This window comes from Mustela nivalis, assembly GCF_964662115.1.
Source record: "Mustela nivalis genome assembly, chromosome: 3".
Taxonomy (NCBI): domain Eukaryota; kingdom Metazoa; phylum Chordata; class Mammalia; order Carnivora; family Mustelidae; genus Mustela; species Mustela nivalis.
Genome location: NC_139022.1, coordinates 76,690,354 through 76,706,750, shown reverse-complemented (window position 1 = coordinate 76,706,750; position 16,397 = coordinate 76,690,354). Strand labels below are relative to the sequence as shown.

Below are 16,397 nucleotides of genomic sequence, written 5' to 3'. Positions count from 1 at the left end.
GTAAATTTTTTAGAAGATTTTATTTATTTATTTGATACAGAGAGAGAGAGAGGGAGCAGAGGGAGCAGCAGGCAGAGGGGGAGAGAGAGAAGCAGGCTCCTGGCTGAGCATGACCTGAGCCGAAGGCATCCGCCTAACCAACTGAGCTACCCAGACGTTCCCATGAGCCGTAAACTTAAAAAAATTTGTTGATAAATTGGACTTCACCAAAATTAAACACTTACTTTTGAAAGATCGTTAAGAAAAAGAAGGCAAGCTCACAGAATGGGAGAAAATACTTGTAATACATTTGAAAAAGAAATTATAAAGCTCAATGACAACCAAAAAATTTTTAAATTGGCTAAATTCTTAAAAGACCTTAAAGAAATGGCTAATGAGCACATACAGAGAAGCTTAAAATTGTCATCTTGGAAATTCAGATTAAAACCATAATAAGACACACATCCATTAGAGTATCATTTAAAATTCTGGCACTAGGATGCCTGGGTGGCTCAGTTGCTAAGGCATCTGCCTTTGGCTCAGGGTGTGATCCTCTGGTCCTGGGATCCCGCCCCAGATCAGGTTCTCTGCTTAGTGAGGAATCTGCTTCTCCCCACCCCACATCTAGTCTCTCTGTTCGTCAAATGAATGAATAAAATCTTAAAAAATAAAGCTGTGGCATTCCCAAGGGCTGTTGAGGTTATAGAGTAACTATAATTCTCAAATATTCCTAGCATATTTTGTAGTGGTGTAACCCATTTTGGTAAACAGTTTGGCTGTTACTTGAGGAGTTAGATATAGACATACTTCAGTACTCAGCTATTCAAATCCTAGTTATAAAAGAGAAATGAGGGGCGCCTGGGTGGCTCAGTGGGTTAAGCCGCTGCCTTCGGCTCAGGTCATGATCTCAGTGTCCTGGGATCGAGTCCCGCATCGGGCTCTCTGCTCAGCAGGGAGCCTGCTTCCCCCTCTGTCTCTGCCTGCCTCTCTGCCTACTTGTGATCTCTCTCTGTCAAATAAAATAAATAAAATCTTTAAAATAAAAAACAAAAAGAGAGAAATTAAAACATCTGCTCGTACGACAGGTACAGGAATACTCATGCCACTTTTCTTCACAGTGGCGCCTAACTGGAATAGCCCAAATAACTACCAGCGGGTGAATGGATAGGCAAAATGGGGTATTTCCATGTTACAGAATAGTCAGCTATGCAAAGGAATTTACCTTTGATAGTCACAACAACATGGATAAATCTGAAATCTTGCTAAGTCAAAGAAACCAAGTACAAAAGCATATATTCATGTGTGAAGGGATGGATGGCATGAGGAATCTTTTTGGAGGTGATAGAAATGTTTTATGTCTTGATTGTAGTGGTTGTTGCTTGGGTGTATACAGCTATTAAAACTCATCAAAAATTGACTTTAAATGGATTAATTTTTATGTAAATTGAACTTTTATTAATAGTTTACAAAAAGTATGCTGAACAAAAGGCAACAGACACAGTGTAAACTATATGAATCCATTAATGTGAAATTTTGGAGTTGATGGTTTTGATCTACAATATATTGACAAAGCTTAGCACTCCTTGCCTCGGGTTGGCCAATGGAGATTGAGAGGAAACAGGTGTAACAGAATCCTTTGGGTGATGGATACACTCTAAATTTTGGTTGTAGTGGTTTTTACATAGATATGTAAACTTGTCAGAGTTCATCAAAATTTACACTTATGTCAGGAATATTCTGCTGTATGTAAATTATAACTTAAGGTAATTTTTAAAAATGTATTATGTAAAAGTTGATGTAGAGGCACACAAACTGGAGTGATCAACACTGCCTAAGGATAGATGGAAAAATAGGGAAATCAATTATCTTATATTGAAAGAATCAATACCAATTCAATAGAAAGTGGGTACATATGTCTGCACTGGAGATTGGAATAGACAGTACCCCAGATACAGATAAAATCCAGAATGGTACTGTGAATAGGCATGTGCTTGTGCTTTTCGTCAAAATATTGAATGAATTATAAAATCTTCGCTCCTACCTGGCACCATTGTTGATGCCAGTATAGCATGGCCGGGATTAAAACACATATCAGTTTGACTGCAAAGCTTGCTGTTTTAATTAAACCACATGGTGTAAACTGTTGGTATGTCTCTCGTTTAAGGATTTGTAGGAAATGAGAGGAAAGGTGGTCCAGGGCTAGAACACTGTCGCATCCTGTGGAGTTTGACCTGTATTCTGGATTCTTTAGAAAGAACTTAATTTCCAGTGCTTTTAAACTAGATACTAAAACATGATAGAAAAAAAGAAAATAAGTTAACTTGGTACCCTGAATGTATATTTATATTTGTATTATAAAATATTTATAAGATACATATTTAATATACCTTGATATTTTCTTAAATATTTATATATTAGCATTTTATTATAATAGAGTTACTATATATTTTATATTTTATATTAAATATACTTTAGTCTTAATTATATTTATATAAATGGTAATTAAAAACTTTTTAAATTTGGTATTCTTAAAAGCATCCTTTATTACTTATGGAAAGCCTTTGATCTTTCAACCATACAGCTTTACTCATTGTTCAGATCCAGCTTTGTCTCAAGGCAGAAAGTAATATTGCTCTGTCTCCTAGTTTTAATGCCTCATACAGGTATCTGATTTTTTAAATTTTATTTATGTATTTGAGGGAGCATGAGCAGAGAGAGGGGGAGAGGGAGAAGCAGACTCCCTCTTGAGCAGGAAGTCTGATGTGGGGCTCGACCCTAGAATCACCACCTGAGCCACAGACAGATACTTAGCCAACTGAGCCAGCCAGGCATTCCTGTAAATGGTAATTAATAAAGATTTTTCACTAATCCTCTGTCTCATCTATAAGCATTAAGCAATTCCTCCCTACCCAGAATTTTTGGCCTAAAGGTTGTTCTAAGACCCACAACCCTTGACAGAGTTACCAGACTCTATGTCTAATATATTGGCACTCAAAAATGTAACCCCCAGGGGCACCTGGGTGGCTCAGTGGTTTAAGCCTCTGCCTTCAGCTTGGGCCATGATCTCGGTGTCCTAGGATCGAGTGCCATGTTGGGTTCTCTGGTCGGCGGGAAACCTGGTTCGCTCTCTCTCTGCCTGCCTCTTCTGCCTACTTGTGATCTCTCTCTCTGTCAAATAAATAAACAAAATCTTAAAAAAAAAAAAAAAAGTAACCCCCAGACTGGTAGCCTCAGTATCATCTGGGACCTTGTTACCAATACAGATTCCTGGTCCATACCTCAGATATCTACTGAAACTAGGGGGAGGGGCTCTGCAGTCTTCATTGAAACAACCTTCCCAGGTGATTATGATACTTAAGTTTAAGAACCCCAAGTTCAGAAGAACTTGAAACCACTCATGGATGGAACACACTGAACTCCAAAGTTATAGTCTCTCTGGGACTCAGTTTTGGCATCCACAGAGTGAGATTCAAACTAGATGATTCTACCTAGATTATTATTGTTTTTTAAACAAGAAGTTTATTTAAACAAGATGCTTGACTTGAAGGGAAAAGTATCTAGGATTCATTTCTTTTAGAGTAATTTATCTCTACTTAAAGACAGATTGCTGTACATGTAACACTACATACAAAAAAGTTATAAAATTGTCCTTGGTTTTACAATGATAAATGAAAAACATTAAAATTCTCCAATTGAACAAGGTATGCAAGGATTTTTATGTTGTTCGTTTTTTTGTTAAACAGTGAGAGCAAAATAACTTATTGGAATATAAAGGTTAAGAGCTGACTGAGAATGCCACTAATGGAGAGAGGGGGTATTTTCTTTTCTTTTCTTTTCTTTTTTTTTTTTTTAAAGATTTTATTTATTTATTTGACAGAGAGAAATCACAAGTAGATGGAGAGGCAGGCAGAGAGAAGAGAGAGGGAAGCAGGCTCCCTGCTGAGCAGAGAGCCCGATGTGGGACTCGATCCCAGGACCCTGAGATCATGACCTGAGCCGAAGGCAGCGGCTTAACCCACTGAGCCACCCAGGCGCCCGAGAGGGGGTATTTTCACAGAAGTAGTATTTTCCCCCATCCCATCTCCATTTGTTGTCGATCAAAACATACCACTGGCCATTTAGTTAAAAAAAATGCAATATGCTTGTGCACATACACAGTTACTTTATGTACAATAAAGGAAGGGGGAAGGGGAAAATCAAAGAATAGAGAAAACTATACTGTAGTAGTCGGGATGTGGTGGAACCAAATTGCAGCTTTCTAGTTGAGAGTGTCTGCTTGGTCTGGAGGAACAGAGTTCTGGAGTAAAGTAGCAGGTTCCCTTTTTAGTAGATGACACCTGTCTGCTGCTGGAACACATCAATTGTATCTTCATTCTCCATTTCCGCCTGTGTAGGTGTGTCTGTTTCATTAATTGGCTGCCCATCAAATTGGAATCTGATCTGCCTCATTGACAAACCCTGTCGTTCACAGTAGGCTTTCATTAGTTTACTAAGTGATGTGTGCCTCTTAATCTTAAACTGCACCACAGAACCATCCCACCCCGCCACTTTCAAATTAATATGATCGTTGTTCTCAGTCTTGACTCCTTCCTTGGGCTTTTTGTCGGCCATGGCAAGCACTAGAGTATCCTCAGCTGCCACTTCACAAAAGAGGTGCTAGGTCCACACTGAATGAGCATACCTCTATCTAGATTTTTTTTTAAGATGTTATTTATTTATTTGACAGAAATCACAAGTAGGCAGAGAGGCAGGCAGAGATAGAGGAAGGGAAGCAGGCTCCCTGCTGAGCAGAGAGCCTGATGTGGGGCTCTATCCCAGGATCCTGGAATCATGACCCAAGCCAAAGGCAGAGGCTTTAACCCACTGAGCCAGCCAGGTGCCCCCTCTGTCTAGATTTTTAAATCCAGCATATTAACGAGTCAGGGTTAGTTACTGAGTTGGCCCACTGATCTGTCTTTGCGTAGCTAAAAGCACTTCAAACACATTGGCTGACTTTTTATACTTGCTGAAAGAAATGAGCAAGGATCTAGAAGGAAGCCTCAGCTCTTCTCCCCTTCGTAGCCAGGCACCTCGTTTTGCCAATTATCGTCCCACTGCATCTTAAATGTGCTCTTCCACCCTTCCTGTTCCCCAGGACCAAGCAAATCTGTAAGTATCATTGTGTGAGATAGAAAGATACACACTCCCCAGCCCCTGTTCCAGTGGACAAATTAGAAGAGGGTTTTCATCTGGGCAGATGCAGCAGTATACATAGCTTGGCAAAAGATGGGCTGGTTTTCAGTCTCCACTCTGCCCACTTTGTGGGGCACTTAGTGCAGGGTGGTTTTTACACTGTTGGATCACTATATACTATCACATATCAACTGTGAACTGTGTAGTGCCATCACTTACCTCTTACCTGAGCTATTTTTTCTTTGGTTTCCTTGCCTTTTAGATTTCTCTCTCCGCTTTTTTTTTTTTTTTTTTTTTTAAGATTTATTTATTTTTAGAGTGAGAACATGCAGGAGAGTGGTGGGGACCGGCAAAAGGAGAGAATTTCAAGCAGACTCCCTGCTGAGTATGGAGCCTGACACTGGGCTTGATTTCATGACCCTGAAGTCATGACCAGAGCTGAAATCAAGAGTCAGATGCCCAACCCACTGAGCCACCAGGGTGCCCCAGATTTCTCTCATCTTTAAAAAAAAATTATCAGATCATACTTCTTGAGAATATTGATTTACTTTGAATCCAGAAAAATGCATGACTAAATACTTCCAAATATGATCATGTTATTTTGTTAATCTTATTCACCTTCAGGTGACTCCTGGGCCCAGAAAATTTGTATTAAAGGTACTACAACGTCAGTATATATACAGATTTATCTTGGCATCTTTTTCACATGAGAATTGGAGGTTTTGTTTTGTTTTGTTTTGTTTTTCTCTTCTTTACCCGCTAACCCAGCAGTGGACAGGAGTAACACTTAAGGTTTCTTATATAAAACCCAGTATCCAAGGAAGTGATGTACTTCATAATAAGTAATTGATGCCAAGAAATTTGTATTTATAAATTAGTCTCACTATAGCCACCTAAACTGACACATACTTTTTTCCATTTCAAAAGCAGGCTCTGTTTTCCATCTAGCCCTGAAATTGAAAACAGAGATGTCATTGTTTTTAAGCTCATGATCCAGCTGACCAGTGCTGTACATTTTTCAGACTTGCCGAGATAGGAAAAGAACTTAGTATCCTTACTTAATGTCTTAGGTACAGTAAACCATAATAACATTTTTTAAAAAGGTAGCTGCAGTGTTAACTACTGAGTTTTAGAAACCATTTAAACAGCACTTAGAAAACATGCATAACATGTTTGTGTTGCGTATATTTGAATATACCTGTACAGTGAAGGTAAAGATAGTCCAACAAAGGACAAGTTATCTTCAAATAATTACCAGCAGATTTTTAAAAGTTTTCTCTTTTGAATAACCCATAGTGTAAGTTTCTTACTTCTGTATGTGTTTAGGCTTCCAAGTAAAAAGGATTTGGTTAATGATCTGAGTTAAGATTTTTTCATTTTGAACATTGCTTGTTCTATTTATTAGATTTCTGTTCCATAGTTGTGTCTATAGGAGTTTGATCGGAAAAGTAAACCAGCTGAAATAGATGGGGAGAATTTAATACAAAGAATTGTTAACTTGGCATAAAGTTGTTAACCAGATGGTTAAGAAGGCAACTAAGATATCAGAGCTAACACTTGTAAAAACAGCCACCACCCCTGGGATTGGTGGCACACAGGCAAGAGATGGCAGTTATTAATGTTTTAGTGTGGAGGGTGGACTCTGGGTGGAGCTGAATTCTGGGGAAGGCAGCATAGGTAATCAGGGCTGGTATGTCTCAGCTGGAAGGAGAGACTCAGATTACTGGGAATCGAGCAGCCCAGTGTTGGTTCCTCTTGCCGAGAGGGTGGGCAGAAAGTGAGGCTAGTTCTGCTAAGGCTGACAAACTGCGAACTGTGAACTGCTTCAGGAAGGAACTGCAGATGCTGGGATGAAGTGAGTCTCTGCTGATGCTCATAGGAACAGCAAACAAGAAAGTCCAGTGATACACATAGGAAGAAGCAAATCTCTTCTCCCTCCCCCAGACCTTTCTATTGGCAAAGGCTAGACGTGGTTCACAAGCTCCAACTCTAGCATCACAAGGCATAAGGTGAACTTGGAAACTGATGGACAAGAATTTACATATATCTTTAAAATTTCAAAGTTGGGAGAAAAAAAACCCTAGTAACCTAGCTTATGGTTTTAGGTACAATATACCAAGTCCTTGAAAGGGTATAAAGTTTAATCATGTCATTGAAAAGACGTTCTCTCATAACGTGCTGAGTAAGAGTTTAAAATTTGGCTGCAGTGTTAAATTTTCTAAATCTTTGGTCCACATTTGTGAATATTAATCTTATGCTTTTTGAGTGTTTAAAAATCAGAGGTAATCACAACAAAGCACAAACTATGATGGTTTTGTTAGATACAAACAAGTCTTCTGAGTCCTTCTATCTGAGCTGACGTCTAAATATGCCACTTACTGCTAAGAGTCCCACAATGGCTTCCTGGTGCCTCTCAAACTAAGTATAATTTCAGCCTGATGTTTTAAGTCCTCCTAATAGTGACCACAACCTCCTTTTCTAGTCTTATCTCACATTGCCTTTATCTGTTTTACCTAAACTCCAGCCATGCTGGATATTCTGTCTTCTAAGACACTGAACGTAACTGCAAAAGGCTCAGGTTAATTCTTGCCTCCAGCAGACCTTTTGGGTGGTTCTCTTTCCCCATATACCATGTATCTGTCAAAATCATACCCCTCCTTTAGATCCCTCTGCAGTTTTCAACCTCAGTAAAGTAAATCCTGATCTGAACAGCTAAATGAGTTCTCTTCTTGCCAAACGTTTCATTTACCTTAAGGGTCTTAAAATACCTTTATTCTTTTTACACAGAGACACCCTTCACCATTATTAATACCTGGATAGAATTCTACTTGTTCTCTCTCTATTTTTTCCCCCTGAAAGTTTTATTTATTTGAGGGAGAGAGAGAGAGGCTCACGCATGGTGGAGAGGGGTTGACAGGGACCACCTGAGGGAAAAGAGACTCCCCACTGAGCAGAGAACCCAACACAAGCTCATACCAGATCCCTGAGATCATGACCTGAGCCAAAGGCAGACACTAAACTGGTGGGGCCACCAGTTTAAATTCCTTAAGAATTTAGTTACTCATCATTCCCATTAGAAATTTTCTTCCCAGACTCAGTACTGCAGCCTCTATGGCTGGTGCTTACCCGAGTATCCTAGGCATTCTCTATCTTGATAGATTTTTATACTCTATTATAATTCTTTATTTTAGTGTCTGTGTCTTCCACTAGACTGAGTATCTTTCTGTGCCTGCTGCCTACAATAGTGATGGTGAGAAAATACTATAATACATCATCATTTTGAGTGAATAATTGAATGTTAAGTGATTGTGTCAAAGTTCTCACACTTTATAGTAGCACAGCCAGTTCTCCTAATTTGAAGACATTTCTGCAGCACTTTTATCTTTGCTTACCCCACCCTCCAATTAGATCATAAATTTCTTAGGCAGAGAATGTGTGTCTTACGTTACATCCCCTGAAGTACCCAGTACAATGGGATCTTTATTCAAGTTACATAATTGAATGATTCCAGATATTAGCCATGGTAAAGTCTAAAAGGGAGAAAAAAGCAACCATATCCAGTAGCATCATGTAAGTTTAACTCCTGCAGTATGTGACTGGAGATACAGTAATTGTCTTCTGAGAATTAAGAAATTCCAGTCTTGGTTAGTACAGAATCTGGTATCAAGCATCTAAGCTTCTCCTACTGATTTAATTGTCCTTACTTGGCACTATTTTTATGGTCCCAGAAATGGAGCTCAACATAATTCTGTTTTCCAGCTATTAAGGAAGACATTTAGGTTTTGATCATATCTCCATTTCCCCTCCCTCCCACACACACTGGAAAAAAAAGTAAGTCTCATAATTTTGCCTCTTGCTGTTCCTCCTATATGGAAACAGGAGTTCATTGTTTGCTTGACTAGAAACAGGAAGCCTCTGGGGTAATGTGTCCTCATCTTGTCTGGTTGGTATGGTTTGTGAAATTAAGAGAATAAAGCATTTTTTTAGTTCATGATTATAAAAGCAGTAGGTATGTATACACACACACACACTCTAAAGAAGATTTGGAAAGTACAGATTTCAAACAGGAAGAAAAATGATCACCCACAATCTAACAAAAGATGACCTGAGTAATATATTCTATATATTTTCTCCTTTTTTCTGGACATTATATAGTTGAAATTATGTCTAGGATTTGATGTGTCTTTACTTAATCTTATAAAAGTGATTGTCCTTTGTTACTAGAAACTTCATAAGCATTATTTTTGCACAGAATTATATAAGTATTATCATTCTCTATTACTAGATATTTGTGACAAGTTTTTTTTCTTCTATTTTGAGTAGCATTGTAGTGAACATCTTTGGTTATTATTCTTTGAAGGTATTTTCTTAAGGTAAGAAGATATGTATAGGGACATCTGGGTGGCTCAGTTGGTTAAGCAGCTGCCTTCGGCTCAGGTCATGATCCCAGCGTCCTGGGATCCTTGCTTGGCGGGGAGCCTGCTTCTCTCTCTGCTTCTGCCTACATTTCTGTCTGCCTGTGCTCACGCTCTCTCTCTTCCTCTCTCTCTCTCTTTCTAACAAATAAAATCTTTAAAAAATAATAATGCCTTTAAAGAGTATGGTATCATACTCTTTATGAAAAGTTTTTCATCAATTTATAGTTCTACCAGCAGTGTATGAGTTTGTGCCCGTTTCACCATGACCACAATAACTCTGGTTACTTTTTTAAAAAAATATTTACTTAATGAGTTTTTCTAAATGGTTTCTTATCCTACTATGTAAAAACAGCTATTTTGTGTCTTCTTTCCTCCATTCTCCTATACTACATTTTCTTATCTGGATGCTTTTCTTCACAGGGGAAAATGGAGATTATCAAAAAGAAATTCCCCTCATCCTACCAAATCCAAAACTTGACTTTCTTTATGCCCATGGAAGAACTTTCCCTACATTTGCCATGATCTCCCATTGAAATAAGATATAAAATTTAAAACCCATTAAGGTTTGTCCTCTCCTACCACCACCCTTTTTTCTCTATTCAGATCCCTCAAAAGAATATTTATACACATGTCTACATCTCTCACCTCATTAAAAACAGGTGCAGAGTGAATTTTTAATTACTCATTTAGGAAATATTTTAGATTGCATATTTCATGCCAGGCAGTATGCTAGTGAGAAGCAAATAAATAAATAAATAAATAAATAAACAAGCAAGCCACACAAAAAATGCCTGTGTCCTCATAGAACTTTAAAGGGGGCAAACAGTTAATAGTTAATATTCACAAAATCTTATAAGCGCTATGCAGGAAAGTGGTATGTGTTGCACTAAAGAGATTGTAACAGGAAGTCTGGGAAGACTTCCATGAACTAGTAATTGAACTGAGATCTGAAGATGTCATGGGTGTTAATAGGCAAAGAAAATTTGCTTATACTCTAGACCTAAGTTGTTGCTAAGTTCAGTGATCTTATTGCTGTTATATCTGTCGGTACTGGTTGTCATCCTGCTTGACCCCTAAGCAGTGTTGGACAGGTTCAATTTCTCCTCCTTTGACTCTTGCTCCTTATGTGATTCCACATTTGACTGGTGTACCCACTTCCTCTGGCTTTATTTCTGTGGGCTGTTGACCCAGCTTTACAGTCAGTATTCCTTAGGGTTCAATCATGACCCTTTTTCTCATGACTTCCTTAGATAACCTCATTCACTCTGATGGCTGTAAATGTCATCTATATGGCAAGCCACCTAAATTTATATCTCTAGCCATGGCTTTTGCAGAATCAAACTTAATGAAACCAACTACTCCTTCATTGTTTAATTCTTGAGGAAGTGGCAGTTCTATATACAGATATTTCTTTAAGATTGTATTTATTTTTTTAATTAATCTCTACACCCAGTGTAGGACTCCATCTTCCAACCCGAGATGAGGTCTCATGCTCCACCAACTGAGCCAGTTAGGCACCCCCCAATTTTTTTCTAGTCATTTTTTTTTTCTTTCTTTTTTAAAGATTTTTATTTGGGAGAGAGAAAGAGAGCGTGCACATACCGAGCACACACAAGCAGGTGGAGTGGTAGAGGGAGAAGCAGAGCCCCCGTGGGGCTCTGTCCCAGATCATGACCTGAACCAAAGTCAGAAGCTTAGTTTAATTGAGCTACCCAGATGCCCCTCTAGTCATTCTTGATCCCTTCTTGTGCCTTGCTATTGTCCGTTCATAACACTGCTTATTAGAAATTGCTCATTGTGTGCTGGCTTCTGAACCAGGTGCGCTTGCACCTGGTATATTTCCCCCTCTATCTGGAAACCTCTTCATTTGCTTAAGGAGCAGTATACTGTTTTTTGTATATTTTTGTATATTTGTATATTTTCAAGATCAAAACCAAATGTTATCTTCCTCTAGGTTATATTTCCTGGTGATTAAAATTTTATTTTGGGTTCAGACTGTTCTTTTAATTTGTTAATTACACCATTTAGAGAATATGGCCTGTATTATTTCTACCTCTTAAAATTTTTTTTACAACTTTTTTGGTGGCTCATGATAGTTGATTAGTTTTTTAGAAATATGCCAGGGTGGATTAATACCTTTCTCTGTGTTTTTTTTTTTTTTTTATCATCCTAATAAGATGTTCTCATTTAATTTTTTAAGCAGTCTTTTCATACTATATGATAAAGCAGGGTGGAGTGCACAGAGGATCCATTCCTAGTCTTCCTGGATTTCACCTTTCTTCCATGTTAAACATAGCTGTGTAGTGTTTTTATATGTTTTTATATTAATACTGTCACGTCTGTGAATTTTACTTTAGCATTCATCTAGTACCTCCCTGTCCATCATTCGATTTTTAGCTCTGCTTTGTTCTTTTGTTTTATTTGTAACTCTTGCAAGTAATCATTAATTTTGTCTGTTACTTTTGCCCAGAGATCTTTAGTGCATAGATGGGCTGATTTTTATAAATTATCAGTCTTAAAAATCTGAGTTTTCAATTATTTATGTCAGTTATAAAATAAGTATTTAGTGATACAAATAATTTTTAACCTGAAAATATAATTATCATAAAGTAGGAAATATATTTCTTATTATCTCAGCACCCCAAAATAACATCTTTATATTTTGCTGTATGTACTTTATTTATATATGAAGGAGGGGAAGGGTGAAAAAGAAGATAGAGAAAGGAATGGGGAACAAATTTCTGTGTCAGAGGTCTTTAACATTATTATTAATTTATTTTTTTTTAATAAGTTAATGGCTTATACTCTAGGGCAAGAGAAAACAAGTATTGTTTGTTTTAGCCTGAGACACAATGCCTGCCTGATTGTGAACATTCAGTAAATGTTTAAGGAATGAAGAAAGAAAAAGAAAGGGGCTCCTGGGTGGCTCAGCCCTTAAGCATCTGCCTTGGGCTCAGGTCGTAGTCCCAGGGTCCTGGGATTGAGCCCTGCATTGCGCTCCCTGTTCAGCGGGAAGCCTGCTTCTCCCTCTTCCACTCCCCCTGCTTGTGTTCCCTGTCTCATTGTTTCTGTCAAATAAAATCTTTCAAAAAGAGAGGAAGAAGAAAAGAAAGAAATGGCCCTCTTAATTTTCCTTTTTTCTGTCTGAAGATTTCCATGGAGAATGATTATCTGGGTCCCCGAAGAATTGAAAGTCTACAAAAAGAAGATGCTGATTGGCAGCGAAAAGCTCACATGGCTGTGCTGTCTATTCAAGATCTTACTGTCAAGTATTTTGAAATCACAGCAAAAGCACAAAAAGGTGAGTTTCCTAGTAAAGTTATTCTTGTTAGATATTTTTGAAAATGACTGAAATATTTCATGTTTGCAGGAGTTCTATAGAAAAATGTATTAAGACTACTCATAGTCCTAGTGGATAAAAAAGATCACTACTAGTAAATTATGGTAGATCCTTTCAGTCTTTTCTGGGCATGTGTTTACACATACTCCACCTTTAAAAATTAGTAATTGAGTATTAGTGTAGCATAAGTCAATTCTGACACTAACCTGTTACCCCACAGCTTATGCGATGAAACTGCCCACATTTAAGACACTACTTGGAACCTTAGAGGGTCCCTGGGCCTTCTGCACTTCTCACCAACTGATGACAAACTTGAGGGTTTGCACGGCCATTTTAGGTTTGATCATTTGCTACAATGACTCACAGAACTCAGGAAAGTACATGCTTAGAATTACAGTTTATAAATGATAAAAATCAAGACAAGCCAAATGAAGAGAGTCATAGGGCAAGGTCTTTGAAGGTCCATTCCTTTCAACTTCCTTCCATGGGTGGCCATGAAAATCCTTCAATAGCAGTTTAATCTTTGAATTGTTATTTATACCTGAAGTTAGTTTCTGTACTCTTCCAAATAGTCAAAACCTAGTAAAATTCTTTTATGTACTTGGATTTCTTTCTGGACTCTCTTTTCCAATGATAAGCCTTTTCTTATGCTCTGATTAATGATAATAGCTTCATAATAAAATTTATTACCTACATTTATCAATTAACCCTCATTATTATTCAGAAATCTTTTGGGTGTATAGTCAGTTACTCTTCTCTAAGATAATACTATCATCCTTTTTGAAAAATCATTTCTTCCCAAACTAATGTAATTCTTATCAGAACTGCAATATTGTAGACTTTGACAAGAGGATTTTCATATTCATGGGAAGAGTAAATGCTTTATTTTCTTATTTTTAAACATTTTATTTATTTTGAGAGAGAAAGAAAGCACAAGCAGGGGAAGTGCAGAGGGAGAAGGAGAAGCAGACTCCCTGCTGAGCTGGGGACCCATTGCAGGGGTCCCAGGACCCCGTGATTGTGACCTGAGCTGAAGGCAGACACTCAAATAACTAAGCCACCCGAGCGCCCCACTGCAGTGGTTTTTAACGAAAGGTGATTGCGCCATGCAAAAGGACATTTAACAGTCTCTGGATTAAAGTCTCTGGTCAGTCTCTGACATTTTGGTTGTCACAACTACTAAGAGTGTTACTAGCATTTAGTAGAGCCATGGATTATGTGAAACATCTTATGTTACATAGGACAGCCCAGTTTCTGGCTCAGAAGGTCTAAAGTGCTGAGTTTGAGAAGCTTTAGTCTTCTTTAAAAAAAAAAAAAGTATGGTTAATCATATCAGTTAATGCTGAAAAATCATTTGACGAAATACAGCATGCTGTGTGTGATGAAAACACTCAGCAAACTAGGAATAGAAAAGAACTTCTTTAAGTTCTTTAAGTCTGATAAAGCACATCTGCAAAAACCCTATAGCCAACATTGCATTTAATGTGAAAGACTGAATGCTTCCCCCCAAAATAGGTACAAAGTCTAGGATGTTTACTCTTGACCCCTCTTTCTTATTCAGCGTAATATAATAAATCTTAGTTATAATAAGGCAAGAAAAAGAAATCAGCTTCCAGTTGGAAAGGAAGAAATAAAGTGGTTCCTATTTTAGATAATACTGTTCATGTTGAAAATTGTATGGAATATGTATTTATTTATTTATTAATTTATTAAAAGGTTTTGTTTATTTATTTGATAGAGAGAAACACAGTGAGAGGAAGAATACAAGCAGGGGGAGTGGGAGAGGGAGAAGCAGGCTTCCCGCTGAGCGGAGAGCCCGATGCTCAGGGCTCGATCTCAGGACCCTGGGATCGTGACCTGAGCCAAAGGCAGACGCTTAACCACTGAGCCACCCAGGCGCCCCTAGAATCTATTTTTAAAAACTTCAGACTACCAAGTGACTTTCTCAGGGTAACAGAAAATATGGTCAGCACCCAGAAATGCATCCTATTTATATAGGCAATGAATAGTTGGAAATAGAAATGTTTTTAAAAATTCCATTTATAAAAGTCTGACAAAACATGTACAGGATTCATAGTGCTTGCAATTAGATAACATGAGGAAGAAATCACAGATCTAAGTAAATGGATAGACATGTTGTGTTCATGTATTGGAACATCCAACATAGTAATGATGTCTGTTCTCTCCAAAGCAATCTATAGACTCAACACGGTACCTGCCAAAAAGCAGGACTTTTTCCTATAAACATAAACAGGCTGATTCCAATTTACATGGAAAAGCAAAGTAACTAAAATACCTAAAACAGTTTAGAAAAATAGAAAACCAGAGACATGTTACCTGACTTTATAAATTATAGAGCCACTGTGACATGGTATAATGGAAGGGATAGACTGTGAATCATTGGGATAGAATAGAGAATAATAAACTCACAACACATGGCCATTTACTCTGCAAATTAGCGCCAGAAAAGATGTTCAAGGCCATCAGTCATTAGTATGCAAATTAAAATCACAATGAGGTAGCGACACATGCCTGTTAGAATGGCTAAAATAAAAAAAAAATACTAACAATATCAAGGGTAGACAATGATGTAGAATAACTATCCTCTATTGCTGGCTGTAATGTAAAATTGTACAGTCTCTGGAAAATGAATGCAGTATTTAAAATATTTATTTATTTGAGGTAGATAGAGTGAAAGAGAGCACATGCAGAGGGAGAAAGAAAAGCAGACTCCCTGATGTGGGGCTTAATACCAGGACTGTGGGATCATGACCCAAGCCCAAGGTAGATGCTTAACTAACTGAGCCAATTGCGGTGCAATTTCTTGGTAAGTTAAAGATGTGCTTACTGTATGAACTAAGAATCGCATTTGTGGGTATTCACCTTAGAGCATAATGACAATTTAAAAAATAAATGATAACTACAGTACATTAAAATGTTAGTAATAGGGGCACCTGGGTGGCTCAGTAGGTTAAAGCCTCTGCCTTCAGCTCAGGTCATGATCCCAGGGTCCTGGGATCCAGCCCCGTGTCGGGCTCTCTGCTCGGCAGGGGGCCTGCTTCCCTTCCCATCTCTCTGCCTGCCTCTCTGCCTACTTGTGATCTCTGTCTGTCAAGCAGTAAATAAAATCTTTAAAAAAAATGTTAATAATAGTTCATTTTAAGGTTTAAAGATGTCTTTTCTTACTGGACACCAAATTTATGAAATAATTTTCAGTAAATTTGGTTTAGAGTCTGCTTTCTATGTTTTTAGGTACATTATTGTTTAAAAGAGAAAGTTTGCATTATGGTTAAAAATATATAACCATTATAGGGGCACCTGGGTTGTTCAGTTGGTGAAGCTTCTGACTCTTAATTTCGGCTCAGATCAGGATCTCAGGCTCCTGGGATCCAGCCCCATGTTGGGCTCCTTGCTCAGTGGGGAGTCTGATTAAAATTCTCTCCCTCTCCAAAGAATCTGTACTCAGAGAACTATGGAATACTCATGAA

General features: G+C 37.9%; 1 protein-coding gene and 1 pseudogene across 2 annotated transcripts in view; one reads left to right on the top strand and one right to left on the bottom strand.

The window, feature by feature from the left end:
* JMY (junction mediating and regulatory protein, p53 cofactor) overlaps window positions 1-16,397 on the top strand; it is a 110,971-nt gene that overhangs the window by 47,855 nt on the left and 46,719 nt on the right. The window contains exon 3 of the mRNA XM_082724774.1: window positions 12,720-12,870. Within this exon, the coding sequence (XP_082580900.1) occupies window positions 12,720-12,870 (151 nt within the window). The remainder of the gene's footprint in view (window positions 1-12,719; window positions 12,871-16,397) is intronic.
* On the bottom strand, window positions 4,053-4,639 carry LOC309861700 (small ubiquitin-related modifier 2 pseudogene; annotated as a pseudogene). Its single transcript has one exon. The product of its transcript is annotated as a small ubiquitin-related modifier 2 pseudogene (transcript).